The sequence below is a fragment of the Oncorhynchus mykiss genome, chromosome 11, assembly GCF_057628025.1.
Source record: "Oncorhynchus mykiss isolate SJ-2025 chromosome 11, ASM5762802v1, whole genome shotgun sequence".
Lineage (NCBI taxonomy): Eukaryota > Metazoa > Chordata > Actinopteri > Salmoniformes > Salmonidae > Oncorhynchus > Oncorhynchus mykiss.
The window spans coordinates 21,718,370-21,732,501 of NC_143032.1; the positions used below are offsets into that span (position 1 = coordinate 21,718,370).

The 14,132-nt window shown below is 43.6% G+C and overlaps 1 protein-coding gene across 2 annotated transcripts in view; it reads left to right on the forward strand.

Moving 5' to 3' along the window:
- Window positions 1-14,132, forward strand: part of vav3a (vav guanine nucleotide exchange factor 3a) — a 123,074-nt gene that overhangs the window by 45,293 nt on the left and 63,649 nt on the right. For both annotated transcript variants that reach the window (XM_036935164.2, XM_036935166.2), the window contains exons 3-5: window positions 12,336-12,394; window positions 12,492-12,560; window positions 13,225-13,336. In XM_036935164.2, the coding sequence (XP_036791059.1) occupies window positions 12,336-12,394; window positions 12,492-12,560; window positions 13,225-13,336 (240 nt within the window). The remainder of the gene's footprint in view (window positions 1-12,335; window positions 12,395-12,491; window positions 12,561-13,224; window positions 13,337-14,132) is intronic.

Here is a 14,132-nt window from a genome sequence, read left to right on the forward strand (position 1 = left end):
TGTTGTGGGGGTGCTTTGCTGCAGGAGGGACTGGTGCACTTCCCAAAAAGATGGCATCATGAGGTAGGAAAAATATATGGATATATTGAAGCAACATCTCAAGACATTAATCAGGAAGTTTAAGCTTGGTCGCAAATGGGTCTTCCAAATGGACAACGACCCCAAGCGTACTTCCAAAGTTTGGGAAGGATACCCAAAATGTTTGACCCAAGTTAAACAATTTAAAGGCAATGCTACCAAATACTAATTGAGTGTATGTAAACTTCTGACCCACTGGGAATGTGATGAAAGAAATAAAAGCTGAAATAAATAATTCTCTCTACTATTATTCTGACATTTCACATTCTTAAAATAAAGTGGTGATCATAAGTGACCTAAAACAGGGAATTTTTATAAGGATTAAATGTCAGGAATTGTGAAAACTGAGTTTAAATGTATTTGGCTAAGGTGTATGTAAACTTCCGACTACAACTGTATGTGTGAGTATGATGCTGTGAATGCATGCTGTATGTGAGAAAGGGCTCCTTGTGAGTGTGTCTCTCTGTATGAATGTGATTGGGTATATGTTGTGTGTATGTGTATGTGTGTGAGTGAGTGTGTGGTGACCAGCTCCTAGCCTTCCTCCAGGGTAGTAGTAGACAGTGGGGGTTGTTGTGATATACCTTGGCAGGGCGCCCTTGTCTTTGACCTTTCGAGGGCAGACAGGATAGAGTTATTAGCTTATCACATCCCAGTACTGCAGAAAGAGGGAAAGAGAGAAAGAGAGAGAGAGAGAGAGAGAGGGAGGGGGAGAATGGGGGTGAGAGAGAGAGGGAGGGGGGAGGGGGGATAGAGAGAGAGAGGGGGGATAGAGAGAGGAAGGGGGAGAGAGGGAGGTAGGGGGAGTGAGAGATGGAGAGAGTGTGAGAAGGAGGGGGAGAGAGAGGGAGCGGGGAGAGAGAGAGAATGGCTGCCGTAGGCAGACCTGGCTCTCAAGAGAAGACAGGCTATGTGCACACTGCACACACAATGAGGTGGAAACTGAGCCGGACTTTCTAACCTCCTGACAAATGTATGACCATATTAGAGTCACATATTTCCCTCAGATTACAGAGATACACAAAGAATTATTTAACAAACCCTATTTTGATTAACTCCCATATCTATTGGGTGAAATACCACAGTGCGCCATCACAGCAGCAAGATTTGTGACCTGTTGCCACAAGAAAAGGGCAACCAGTGAAAAGCAAATACCATCGTAAATACAACTCAAATGTATGTTTATTTATTTTCCCTTCTGTAGTTTAACTATTTGGACGTAATATGACATTTATAATGTCTTTATTATTTTGTAACTTTTGTGAGTATAATGTTTACTTTTAATTTAGTTTATTCCACTTTTGTTTATTACCTAGTTCACTTGCTTTGGCAATGTTAACATATGTTTCCCATGCCAATAAAACCCTTGCAATTAATTGAATTGAGAGAGAGAGAGAGGGAGAGAGAATATTGACATAATATGACATTTGAAATGTCTTTTTTTTTTTGAACTTTTGTGAGTGTAATGTTTACTGTTCATTTGTATTGTTTATTTTTTACTTTTGTTTATTATCTATTTCACTTGCTTTGGCAATGGCGGGAGAGAGATGGCGGGAGAGGGAGAGAATGAGGGGGAGAGAGTGTGTGGAGAGGGTCAGACAGAGAGGGGGGAGAGGGTCAGACAGAGAGAGGGTGGAGAGGGTCAGATAGAGAGAGGGTGGAGAGGGTCAGAGTGAGAGAGGGGGGAAAGGGTCAGCCAGAGAGTGGGGGGAGAGGGTCAGATAGAGAGAGGGGGAGAGGGTCAGATAGAGAGAGGGTGGAGAGGGTCAGAGTGAGAGAGGGTGGAGAGAATCAGACAGAGAGAGGGGGAGAGGGTCAGACAGAGATGGGGGAGAGGGTCAGGCAGAGAGTGGGGGGAGAGGGTCAGATAGAGAGAGGGGGGAAAATGTCAGACAGAGAGGGGGGGGAGGGTCAGATAGAGAGAGGGTGGAGAGGGTCAGAGTGAGAGAGGGGGGAAAGGGTCAGCCAGAGAGTGGGGGGAGAGGGTCAGATAGAGGGTGGAGAGGGTCAGACAGAGAGTGGGGGGAGAGGGTCAGATAGAGAGAGGGGGAAAGGGTCAGACAGAGAGGGGGGGGGTCAGATAGAGAGAGGGGGAGAGGGTGGAGAGGGTCAGATAGAGAGAGGGTGGAGAGGGTCAGACAGAGAGGGGGGAAAGGGTCAGATAGAGAGAGGGGGGAAAGGGTCAGACAGAGAGGGGGGGGTCAGATAGAGAGAGGGGGAGAGGGTCAGATAGAGAGAGGGTGGAGAGGGTCAGAGTGAGAGAGGGTGGAGAGAATCAGACAGAGAGAGGGGGGAAAGGGTCAGATAGAGAGATGGGGAGAGGGTCAGATAGAGAGAGGGTGGAGAGGGTCAGAGTGAGAGAGGGTGGAGAGAATCAGACAGAGAGAGGGGGGAGAGGGTCAGACAGAGATGGGGGAGAGGGTCAGATAGAGAGAGGGGGGAAAATGTCAGACAGAGAGGGGGGGAGGGTCAGATAGAGAGAGGGTGGAGAGGGTCAGAGTGAGAGAGGGGGGAAAGGGTCAGCCAGAGAGTGGGGGGAGAGGGTCAGATAGAGGGTGGAGAGGGTCAGACAGAGAGAGGGGGGGGAGTCAGATAGAGAGAGGGGGAGAGGGTCAGATAGAGAGAGGGTGGAGAGGGTCAGAGTGAGAGAGGGTGGAGAGAATCAGACAGAGAGAGGGGGGAAAGGGTCAGATAGAGAGAGGGGGGAAAAGGTCAGACGGAGAGGGGGGGGGAGTCAGATAGAGAGAGGGGGAGAGGGTCAGATAGAGAGAGGGTGGAGAGGGTCAGAGGGAGAGAGGGTGGAGAGAATCAGACAGAGAGGGGGAAATAAAGAAACATAGAGAGAGAGGGGTGATGGGAAGAGAGAGGGGTAAATGAGTGACAAAATGATAGATAGAGAGAAATAGGCAATAAATGAATGAGGGAGAGAGAAAACGTGTGTGGTGTTCCAAGCGCTCTACATGAGTGATCTGTGTGATCTGAACATTTATCCAAACAACCCTATTGGATAATGAGATATTATGGACATTAATAAGCTGTGAACTGACTGGCAAATATTTATTCAGTTCTTAGCCAATCATGTTTTCATTGGGCAGTTTATTGGGATGGACTGTGTTATCAACAGCGTTATATACAAGGAACTAGTATACAGTTTTGTTACATTATGTTTTGGTCATCCATCGTATCCGATGATGACTTCCACTTCTGAGTTAACGGTGAATTCCTTGGTGACTATAGAGTCCAAACCCGAGATCCACAACCATTATTGCAGGCGGGGCATGTGTTGTCTGTGTTGCCGTTTCTTTGTGCACTGGCAGAGCTGGCACCAGGTGGACCGGTCGGCAGCAGCGCCCTCCAGGTCTGTGGGTTTGATGTTGCACTTCTTCAGCCATGTTTTCAGCTGGTTCTTGTAGCCCTTCATCTGCCCCCCTGCAGACCACGACCAAGGTGTATCTGGCCGCACAGGATCTTCCGCGGCAAGCACTCCTGAAACATTCTAATGACATGCCCAAGCCAGCGCAGTTGGTGTTGGGACACCATGGGCTCTATGCTCTTGCAATTGGTCTCAGCAAGTATTTCTGTAAGGGGCACACGGTCACACCAAGGGATTCCCAAGAAGTGCCGTAAACAACATCAGGACTTTTCATGGCCTTTGTCGACCTCTCCAAGGCCTTCAACACTGTAAGCAGGGAATTACTATGGGGCATTATACTCAAATGTGGCTGTCCAGACACATTTCTCAACATCCTTTGCCAGTTCCATGATGGGGTGATGGCTCATGTGGACCGTACTCCTGTTCTTTCTGAAGCCGCATTGTGACTCTGGCAGCAGTTCCTCTGTGATGTTGTTCACCAGCCTGTGTGGCATCACCTTGGCCAGGACCTTGCCGTTAACAGTCAGAAGGGATATCCCCTGGCTGTTGCCGCAGATGGAAGTGTCATCCTTGTTCTTATAGATGGTGACAATGTTTGCATCCCGCCACTGTTGAGGGACGATCTCCCGGTCCCAAACCTCAGTGATCTACTGGTGAAGAGTTCTGGTGCAGAAGTAACCTCCCTTCTTATGTAGCTTTGCTGGGATGCTGTCAGCGCCAGGAGTCTTGTTGTTCTTGAGGGAACGGATAGCTGATAACACCTCCTGGAAGGTTGGTCGAAGGGTTGAGGTCTTGAATGAGTGGACGGACAGGCAGTTCTTCCAGGATGGAGTGGTCTGTAGGAGAGCGCTGATTGAGTAGTGCTTCAAAGTGGTCAGCCCACCTCATCAGGATCTGGTTTTGGTCCTTCAAGAGAGTCAGACCGTCAGCTGTTTTCAGGGGGGTGATGGTGTGACTTCTAGGGCCATATATAGCTTTAGTTGATTTGCAGAAATTGTGCATGTCTTTTTTGTCGGCGTCAATTTGGATTTCCTGTGCCTTATTCGTGCACCATTCGTTCTGCAGAGCACGCAAGGTTGTGTGTATACACACACACACACACACACACACACACACACACACACACACACACACACACACAGCTGGGGTTTTAGCGGATTTATTGCTAAAAGCTGAAGCAGAGCAACACCAGATGTCTTGGGTTCACTGAAGTGCCCCTTTTCTGAGTAACACCTTCTCTAGAACTGCTTTGTAAGACCAGTTCTATTTTCCCTAGCACTGAGTGCATTTGTGAAATTGCTAACTGTTGAATAGACCTCTTGTGGTCTTCCCCACTCCAGAAAAAGAAACGTAAATTATTTGTCACTAAGGGCAGTTACACAATTAAGTGCAAAAAGGCATTCTAAAACTTTCATGGGGTCTGTTTTCATGGGTCTGTTTTCATGGGTCTGTTTTCATGGGGTCTGTTTTCATGGGTCTGTTTTCATGGGTCTGTTTTCCCTACTGCAGATAAAAGTACTGTAACAACCCTTTCAACAATAGTTGAGGGACATAGTTTCCCCTTTGAAATACAAATGTGTGTGTCATGTTTAAGTGACACACACATGTGCATGTACACACACATGCGCGCACACACACACAAACACACACACACACACATTTAACCCACATCTCTTAGTCACACAATAAACTTACTGGAAATGTTTTTAATTCCAAGATAGCTAAACCTTTGTCTTAAACTCAGGGCAGTGAGAGAAAAAGCCCATGAAAGCAATTTAACATATTTAATTCACTCACAAACTTCGTCTAAAAGTTTCAGTATTGATTATTTTAAACCCAAGAACATGTTTTAGAACAGTAATCTCAGTAAGAAATATGCTAACATGATTGCAGTTGCTAGCTAGATAGCTAGCTAAAACGGTTGCCTAGCAACAAACATCTTCAGGAGATATTTGAGAAGTTTGTAAGAAAATCATTACTTTAATATATTGTTGAGGAAGTGCACTTACGAACTATGTTATGAACTTCTTATTTTTTTTCTTAAGAAGTGTTTTGTGAATCTGGGCCCTGGTCTTCTTATGATGCCGTGAGCTGTCTGCTCTCTATTGCACACTCCATAATCATAACTTGAAACTCTGTGGTTGGTACGGAGTAATATGCTGACCTGGTTTTTAATGTCAGTGTTCAAAATGAGTTCATTTATAGTCAACAACTTACCATATGATCGGGTTTGAACTTCTTTTGTCAAACATTGCAAAGCTTTGTAATGATGTGTTTTCTGGTTTGTGGTTTAGATAAAGTGGGTTGAAAGTGAGCAGTATTTTAAAGTCTGTATAAAAGTGGTGTTTTGTTAGAATGTGCTTGGTGTTTATGATTCATGAAGCCAAGCTATTACAGAGCACTCGCCCTAAACTGGCCCCAGAACATTCTGGAGACCTTCCCAAACACACAGCTCAGAAAGCATTAACAGCCTGTCTCAGGAGAGGCGTTCATTCAAACCTGCCACGCAATCACACCACGCCCGCCTGCACGCACAGACTTACGCACACACGCACACACACACCACCAACCACGCCAACAACCCCAGCTGGTCCCAGAAAGCCTCACTAACCATCAATCACTCGGAGCTATTACATCATTTCCTGTTGGTCAGCCAGTCAGCCTGTCAGCCAGTCAGCTGGTCAGTCAGTCAGTTAGCCACCTAGTCAGCTTTCCACCCAGCCAGTCAATCAGCCACCTAGTCAACCAGTCAGTCAATCAGCCACCAAGCCAGCCACCCAGCCAGTGGGCCAGCTAGTCAGCCATCTAGTCAGCCAGCCAGTCAGTCAGCCACCTAGCCAGCCAGCCACCCACCCAGCCAGTCAGCCACTTAGTCAGCCAGCCACCAAGCCAGTCAGCCAGTTATCCAGTCAGCTAGTCAGCCAGGCAGCCAGCGACCCAGCCAGTCAGCCTGTCAGCCAGTCAGTCAGCCAGTCTTCCAGCCAGCCAGTAGGCTTCCCAATGGGACCAACAGGCAGAAGATGACCTTATAATCAGATCTACAATCAGTTGACTCTCCTGCAATCCTATCCTTCAAAAACCAAGAGGAGAGAAACAGAACTAACCCTCAGAATTCAGCCTAATGCTCCAGGGTGACTCACAGTACAGGTTCATGCTCTAGTGAGATGTTAGATGGAGTATTCTAGACAGAACATGGGTTCATAGAAAGGTGATGCAACAGAGAAGACAGCCATAGAGAGATCAGGGTTTAGGGAGAATAGGGGGAGAGTGAGAGGGGGGAGTCCCTGTGGAGACTGTCTCACAGGCTGCATACGCTGCATGACTATGTCTAGAGCCAAACACTCCAACATCTCAGTGTGGGCCTAGCGTGAGTCTACTGGTACTGAAAAGTCTTCACTTTTTCATGCCAGGTTCAAAAGATAACAGCCTCTGCTTTCAAAGGAACACAACGGACACACAAGCACACACACATTAGTGTAGAGTGTCTATGACCCTAATATGATGTACTATCTGACTCCATTATTATCTGAAGGCTATAGGCCCATAAATGTATCCAATGGTAGCAAAGGTTGCGAGCCTTGCATCACCACTCAAAATACTATAAGATGCATGTGTATAGGTTTACCGTTATTCAGTTATTAAGAGGCTAAGGAACAAAGAGCTAAAATCTTGCAATCGATGTCCTAGCAATAAATTATTGAGTTAACCTTAGCTCAGAGATGCACAGTTACATGCTGACCACACCGCTCGCGTTACACAATAAATGTAGTCAGTTGTAGTAATGCTGTTAAGTTGGTGGCCAACCGCCATATAAAGACCAAAGAAGAAAAAGAAGCCTGAAGGAAGGAGGAGAGATGACGAGAAACAAATTCGGTTTGCCGTTTTATCTGTGGATTAATTGTCAGAGTAGAGTACCTTGTGCATTTCAGGTAAAATAACCACCCAAGGTTTATATCCCAGGAAAAATTTGCTAGCAACAGGAAGCTAGCTAGCTAAATTGCCATAAATGTTTGTTTGTCCTTGATCGCGTCTGGTGTGGGTGAACAAAATCAACTTGCGCGCGATAGCGCATGCGGACGCACGTGTGCGGTTTGGTCAGCATGTTAGAGACTGAGCATATATGCTATGTATATTGGGAATAACATTTACCATTAGACATTTCACCAAATAATAATTCAAAGGAATATTACTCAGATTGTGAGGACTACGGTTCGAATCTATTTAAATGTAATCAGATGTTTTACAGTTATGCAATACGAATACAATTAACAAATGGTACATCCTTTGTCTTAACAGCATGGAACATTCACCACTATGACATACACACGTACAGTACCAGTCAAAAGTTTGGACACACCTACTCATTCAAGGGTTTTTCATTATTTAAAAAAAGTTCTATATGGTAGAATAATAGTGAAGACATTAAAACTATGAAATAACACATATGGAATCATGTAGTAACCAAAAAAGTATAAAAATATATTTTATATTTGAGATTCTTCAATGTAGGCACCCTGTGCCTTGATGACAACTTTGCACACTGTTGGCATTCTCTCAACCAGCTTCACCTGGAATGCTTTTCCAACATATGCTGAGTTCCCACATATGCTGAGCACTTGTTGGCTGCTTCTCCTTCATTCTGCGGTCCAACCTATCCCAAACCATCTCAATTGGGTTGAGGTCGGGTGATTGTGGATACCAGGTCATCTGATGCAGCACTCCATCACTCTCCTTCTTGGTCAAATAGCCCTTACACAGCCTGGAGGTGTGTTGGGTCATTGTCCTGTTGAAAAACAAATGATACTCCCACTAAGCGCAAACCAGATGGGATGGCGTATAGCTGCAGAATGCTGTGGTAGCCATGCTGGTTAAGTGTGCCTTGAATTCAAAATAAATCATAGACAGTGTCACCATCAAAGCACCCCCACATCATCACACCTCCTCCTCCATGATTCACTGTGGAAACCACACATGCAGAGATCATCCATTCACCTACACTGCGTCTCACAAAGACACGGAGGTTGGAACCAAAAATCTCAAATTTGACTCATCAGACCAAAGGACAGATTTCCAACCAGTCTAATGTCCATTGCTTGTGTTTCTTGGCCCAAGCAAATCTCTTCTTTTTATTGGTGTCCTTTAGTAGTTGTTTCTTTTCAGCAATTCGACCATGAAGACCTGATTCACATAGTCTCCTCTGAACAGTTGATGTTGAGATGTGTCTGTTACTTGAACTCTGTGAAGCATTTATTTGGGCTGCAATTTCTGAGGCTGGTACCGCTAATGAACTTATCCTCTGCAGCAGAGGTAACTCTGGGTCGTCCTTTCCTGTGGCGGTCCTGTGGCGGTCCTCATGAGTGCCGGTTTCGTCATAGCGCTTGCTGGATTTTGCCACTGCACTTGAAGAAACTTTCAAAGTTCTTGAAATTGTCCGGATTGACTGAACTTCACGTGTTAAAGTCATGATGGACTGTAATTTCTCTTTGCTTATTTGAACTTTTTTTGGCATAATATGTACTTGGTATTTTACCAAATAGGGCGATCTTCTGTATGCCACCCCTACCTTGTCAAAACACAACTGATTGTCTCAAACGCAGTAAGAAGGAAAGAAATACCACAAATTAACTTTTAACATGGCACATTACTTGAAATGCATTCCAGGCATTCCAGGTGACTACCTCATGAAGCTGGTTGAGAGAATGCCAAGAGATCAACGTTTAAACCCAGCTTTTATTCTTCCAAGAGCGCCAAATCCCAGTATCTTCCATCATATAATTAACCTCACTTTGCATGGCTCAAAACATTAAAACAGAAGGCATACAACTACACATGCATTCTCTAATCTAATCATCACACCTCAACACTGTATGATAAGAGCACACCCCTGTGTCGCTCCTCTGGAACTGTCCGCCGTCCGACAAACAGAATAACACAGGGTCTCTGTAACAATAAATCCATAGCACTTACAGTACAATAAAACATATCAAAATACATAGCTCTTTAAGAACTCTTGAAACAATCCAAACACTTCCTTCACACAGTAACATTCATTTAGTCCTTTCAAGTTTCATCAGTCATCACACCTCTCCTGGTGTCAGTCACCCCAGGACCTCCGTGAGAACGCCTCTACCTGAAAATTGCCACGGCGAAAGTGTGACTATCCTGTGAGATGCAAATATACAGCCATCCATCCAGATAATGTCAAATTGAATCAACACGCCTTTGTCAGAAAGTCACTACCCGCATCTTCATCTCTGTCCTTCATCATCATTCACATTTGTTCACTCTTTCTATTTTTCCACTACATACACACATTTTTACATATGCACTTCTGTGCTCCTCTTCTGTCTGTGATGATAAATAGTGTTTCCCCACAACAGTGACCCCATGGTATGCTGGTCACATACACAGTGTCACAGGGGTTTCAGTAGATAGTGTCTGAGGTGATGCTAACAATGGAAACACGTGTGATTCCTTGTCTTTCTCTCTCTACCCCTTTCTCTTCCATCTCTCTCTCTTTCCTTATCTTTATCTCCCTCTCTCACCATCTCCTAATTTCTCTCTCCTTTCGATCTCTCTCTCTCTCTCTCTCTCTCTCTCAATTCAATTCAATTCAATAGATTTATTGGCATGGCGAACATGTTAACATTGCCAAAGCAAGTGAAATAGATAATAAACAAAAGTGAAATAAACAATAAACATTAACAGTAAACATTACGCTCACAGAAGTTCCAAAAGAATAAAGACATTTCAAATGTCATATTATGTCAATATACAGTGTTGTAACGATGTCCAAATAGTTAAATTACAAAAGGGAAAATAAATAAACATAAATAAGGGTTTATTTACAATGATGTTTATCCTCATTGGTTGCTCTTTTCTTGAGGCAACAGGTCACAAATCTGCAGTGATGGCACACCGTGGTATTTGACCCAGTAGATATGGGAGTTAATCAAAATTGGGTTTGTTTTCAAATTATTTGTGGATCTGTGTATTCTGAGGGAAATATGTGTCTCTAGGTTAGGAAGTGCAGCTCAGTTTCCACCTCATATTGTGGGCAGTGTGCACATAGCCTGTCTTCTCTTGAGAGCCAGGTCTGCCTACGCCGGCCTTTCTCAATAGCAAGGTTATGCTGACTGAGTCTGTACATAGTCAAATCTTTCCTTAAGATTGCGTCAGTCACAGTGGTCAGGTTTTCTGCCACTGTGTACTCTCTGTTTAGGGCCAAATAGCAATCTAGTTTGCTCTGTTTTTCTCTCTCTCTTTTCCCCTCTCTGTCCTTCTTGCACTCCATCCCACTCCATCTCCCTGTCTGTCTGGGCCCCACAGGGCCTGCAGTCATGTTGGGGAAATACTACACCCTTATCTGACACATTGGGGCGGCAGGTAGCCTAGTGGTTAGAGTGTTGGACTAGTAACCGAAAGGTTGCAAGATCCCTGAGCTGACGAGGTAAAAATCTGTCGTTCTACCCCTGAGCAAGGCAGTTAACCCACTGTTCCTAGGCCGTCATTGGAAATAAGAACTTGTTCTTAACTGACTAGCCTACTTAAATAAAGGTAAAAAATAAAATAAAATAAAAAGTTAAAACATTCAATAACACTAACACGTTACTGTGACCTCTAGTTGGGGTCAACAGCAGAATGGACCACAACCTTCATAATGCACTTCACCTAACCCAGTCCAGTGGACAGCAATAGTAGTATCATCAATCTGCTTTGAGTCACAGGCCAATTAAAAACTATAGATCTCTTGGCCAATATCCTGTGTGTGGTTGTGTGTGTCTATTAGTAGCGTGGCTGGGTGAGGGAACATCTAGATGAGCTAGTGTGATCAGTATTGATCAGTGAGAGCTGAGGGCTAGTGATGAAGTGTGTGTGAGTCTGCGTTTACAGGCCAATAGATCGTCTACAGAGAAAAAGGAAGAAATTACACCAATGAATCAACAGGAGATTAATATAGGTTACGCAATATGAAGCCACTATAAGAACATGTTTGTTGAAAGTTGTCTTTTTGATCACCCAGCATACAATGCTCTTATTGTACTGTATCAGGTCAAGGGCATTGTCATTACGGACCAATTCAGCGTGAAATTACATGTCATGTGTCATACATGTCAATCACATGTTAATTGACTCACAGAGCCAAACTCTACTAATTAATTTAAAGATACAATCGTTGATTTTATTCTTCAACCACGTTTTACACTATTGTATCGCCATATTGGTCTATTTGTGATTTATTAACAGGAATTTCTATAGGGATTATAATGGGGAAATATAAGATCACTAAGGTTCACATTCAGTTTAGAGTGATTATCACATTATTTTGCATATTTATATATTTCCCCTTTCTTTAATACATATGATTTCATGTTCTGTTTTTGACACTCAAGGTCTGGGTTGATGGTCACTAGACTTGATACTGAATGTTATGGATTATTCTCATATCTGTTGATAGTGATTGATGCCAGACTGAAGGTACAAGGACCTAAGACACACTGATTATTCCATGTTGTGCTGTATTGATGACATTCTTTAGCAGCTGATAAAGTCATAGCCTTTTATTTGGGTTTCCTACAAGCCTCTCAGGTTAGTGTTTAAAGAACATTTGGTGATGTCGGAAACAAGAAACAAAAATATGTTAATTAACTTTGCAATTAAACACCATGTTTTTAACTTTATGGATTATGTTGGAATGTCATGTAATCACTCACTATTTTTTTATTTTTTCATACTCACTATTTACTACTCTTCCACAGGTCTCTTAGGTAATGCTCTACTATTGGATGACACTGCCCTCTACTGACTTAAACGCAGAAGTACAACATTAATATGATCATTACAATAACCAAGTCTGTAACGTTTCCATTCATTTTCATTGCAGGTTATGGACACATTGTCCAAACTGTCCCACACCACGATTTCAGAACAAACCGGAATAAAGTAAGTTCTGACCAAGTGTTTATTCCAATTAAAAAATCTAATTGGGTTTTGTATTAGTTCATGTTTGGTGGCATGACATCGCTTTTCTTTCCAAAAGGGCTTTTCCTTCAGAGGAGAGTCTAGAAGAAGATGAGGACATCTATAACCACCTAGAAGACTTGATTGAGTAAGTCCACCTCTTGGCCTGTCTTACGGTCTCTTACTGGTCTACTCACAACTGTTTGTCCCTGGCTTCTTCTGGGATAACACAGCTGCTAAGCTAATTGGCTTAGTTGATGTAGGCTGTCAGAGACGGCCAGTGGCTCTACTCACACTTACACTGTCCCAGGCTTCTGGACAAACCCACACAGAAACACAAAGAGTCCCAAACCCACACAGACAGACGCACAAAAAGTCACAACCCACACAGACACACAAAGAGTCCCAAACCCACACAGACACACAAAGAGTCCCAAACCCACACAGACACACAAAGAGTCACAAACCCACACAGACACACAAAGAGTCCCAAACCCCCACAGACAGACACACAAAAGGTCACAATCCACACAGACACACAAAGAGTCCCAAACCCACACAGACACACAAAGAGTCACAAACCCATACAGACACACAAAGAGTCCCAAACCCACACAGACACACAAAGAGTCACAAACCCATACAGACACACAAAGAGTCCCAAACCCACACAGACACACAAAGAGTCACAAACCCACACAGACACACAAAGAGTCACAATCACATGTGTATGACTGCGCGTAGGCTGATGATAACAACAGCAGTATAAATGTTACATTATTATAATGGTAACCCGTTTGTGTGTGTGACAGTGAGAAAGGTGTGGAGGACGAGGAGGATCTTTATGACTGTGTCTATGATGATGAAGATGGAGGAGAGATCTATGAAGATCTGATGAAGGCTGAAGCCGTCCGTCCTCCTCTGGTTAGTTCAAATCAAGTCAAATTGTTTTTGCCACATGCTTTGTAAACAACAGGTGTGGACTAACAGTGAGATGCTTACTTAAGGGTCTTTTTCCAACAATGCAGAGTAAATATAAAAATAGTGACACAAGGAATAAATACACAGTGATAACGAATAACAATCATGAGTAAAAATAACATGGCTATACAGGGAGTTCCAGTACTGAGTCAATGTGTATGGAGTTCTCTCTCTCTCTCTCTCTCTCTACTTCTCACTGCTTCTCTCCCTAATAATACTCCATGAGTAATATCAATTAACATGAGAACACAGTAAGAAATGAATGAGGCCAATAATGAAGTAGTGAGAATATTACTCTCGTTTTACAACCAAATAGCATTGAAGTTGACTTTTAGATTTTCTGTGTGGTCTTTCTGTCTGTGATATATTTTTATTTTTGCTTAGTGATACTTTAGTTGGGCCAGATTTTCTGGGTGTTGTCCTGGGGCTTTGTTGGGTTGGTAGCTGGCTGAGGGGACTCTTGGGGGTCACTTGTTTTTAAATGACTCTAACATTTGGTGGCTCTTTTTTGGATATTAATCAGAAGAGGGAATTGGCCTGATTCTGCTCTGCAGGTGTTGTTTGGAGTTGTCCTCTATACTCCGAGACTCTTACAGAACTCCACATGCAGAGTTTCAATTGGGTGTTTGTCTCATTTATCAAATTCTTGCTTGGTAAGCAGACTCCACACTTCACTGCCATAAAGTGCAATTGGTTATATTATTGATTCGAATACTTTGAGCCAGATCCAAATTGGTGT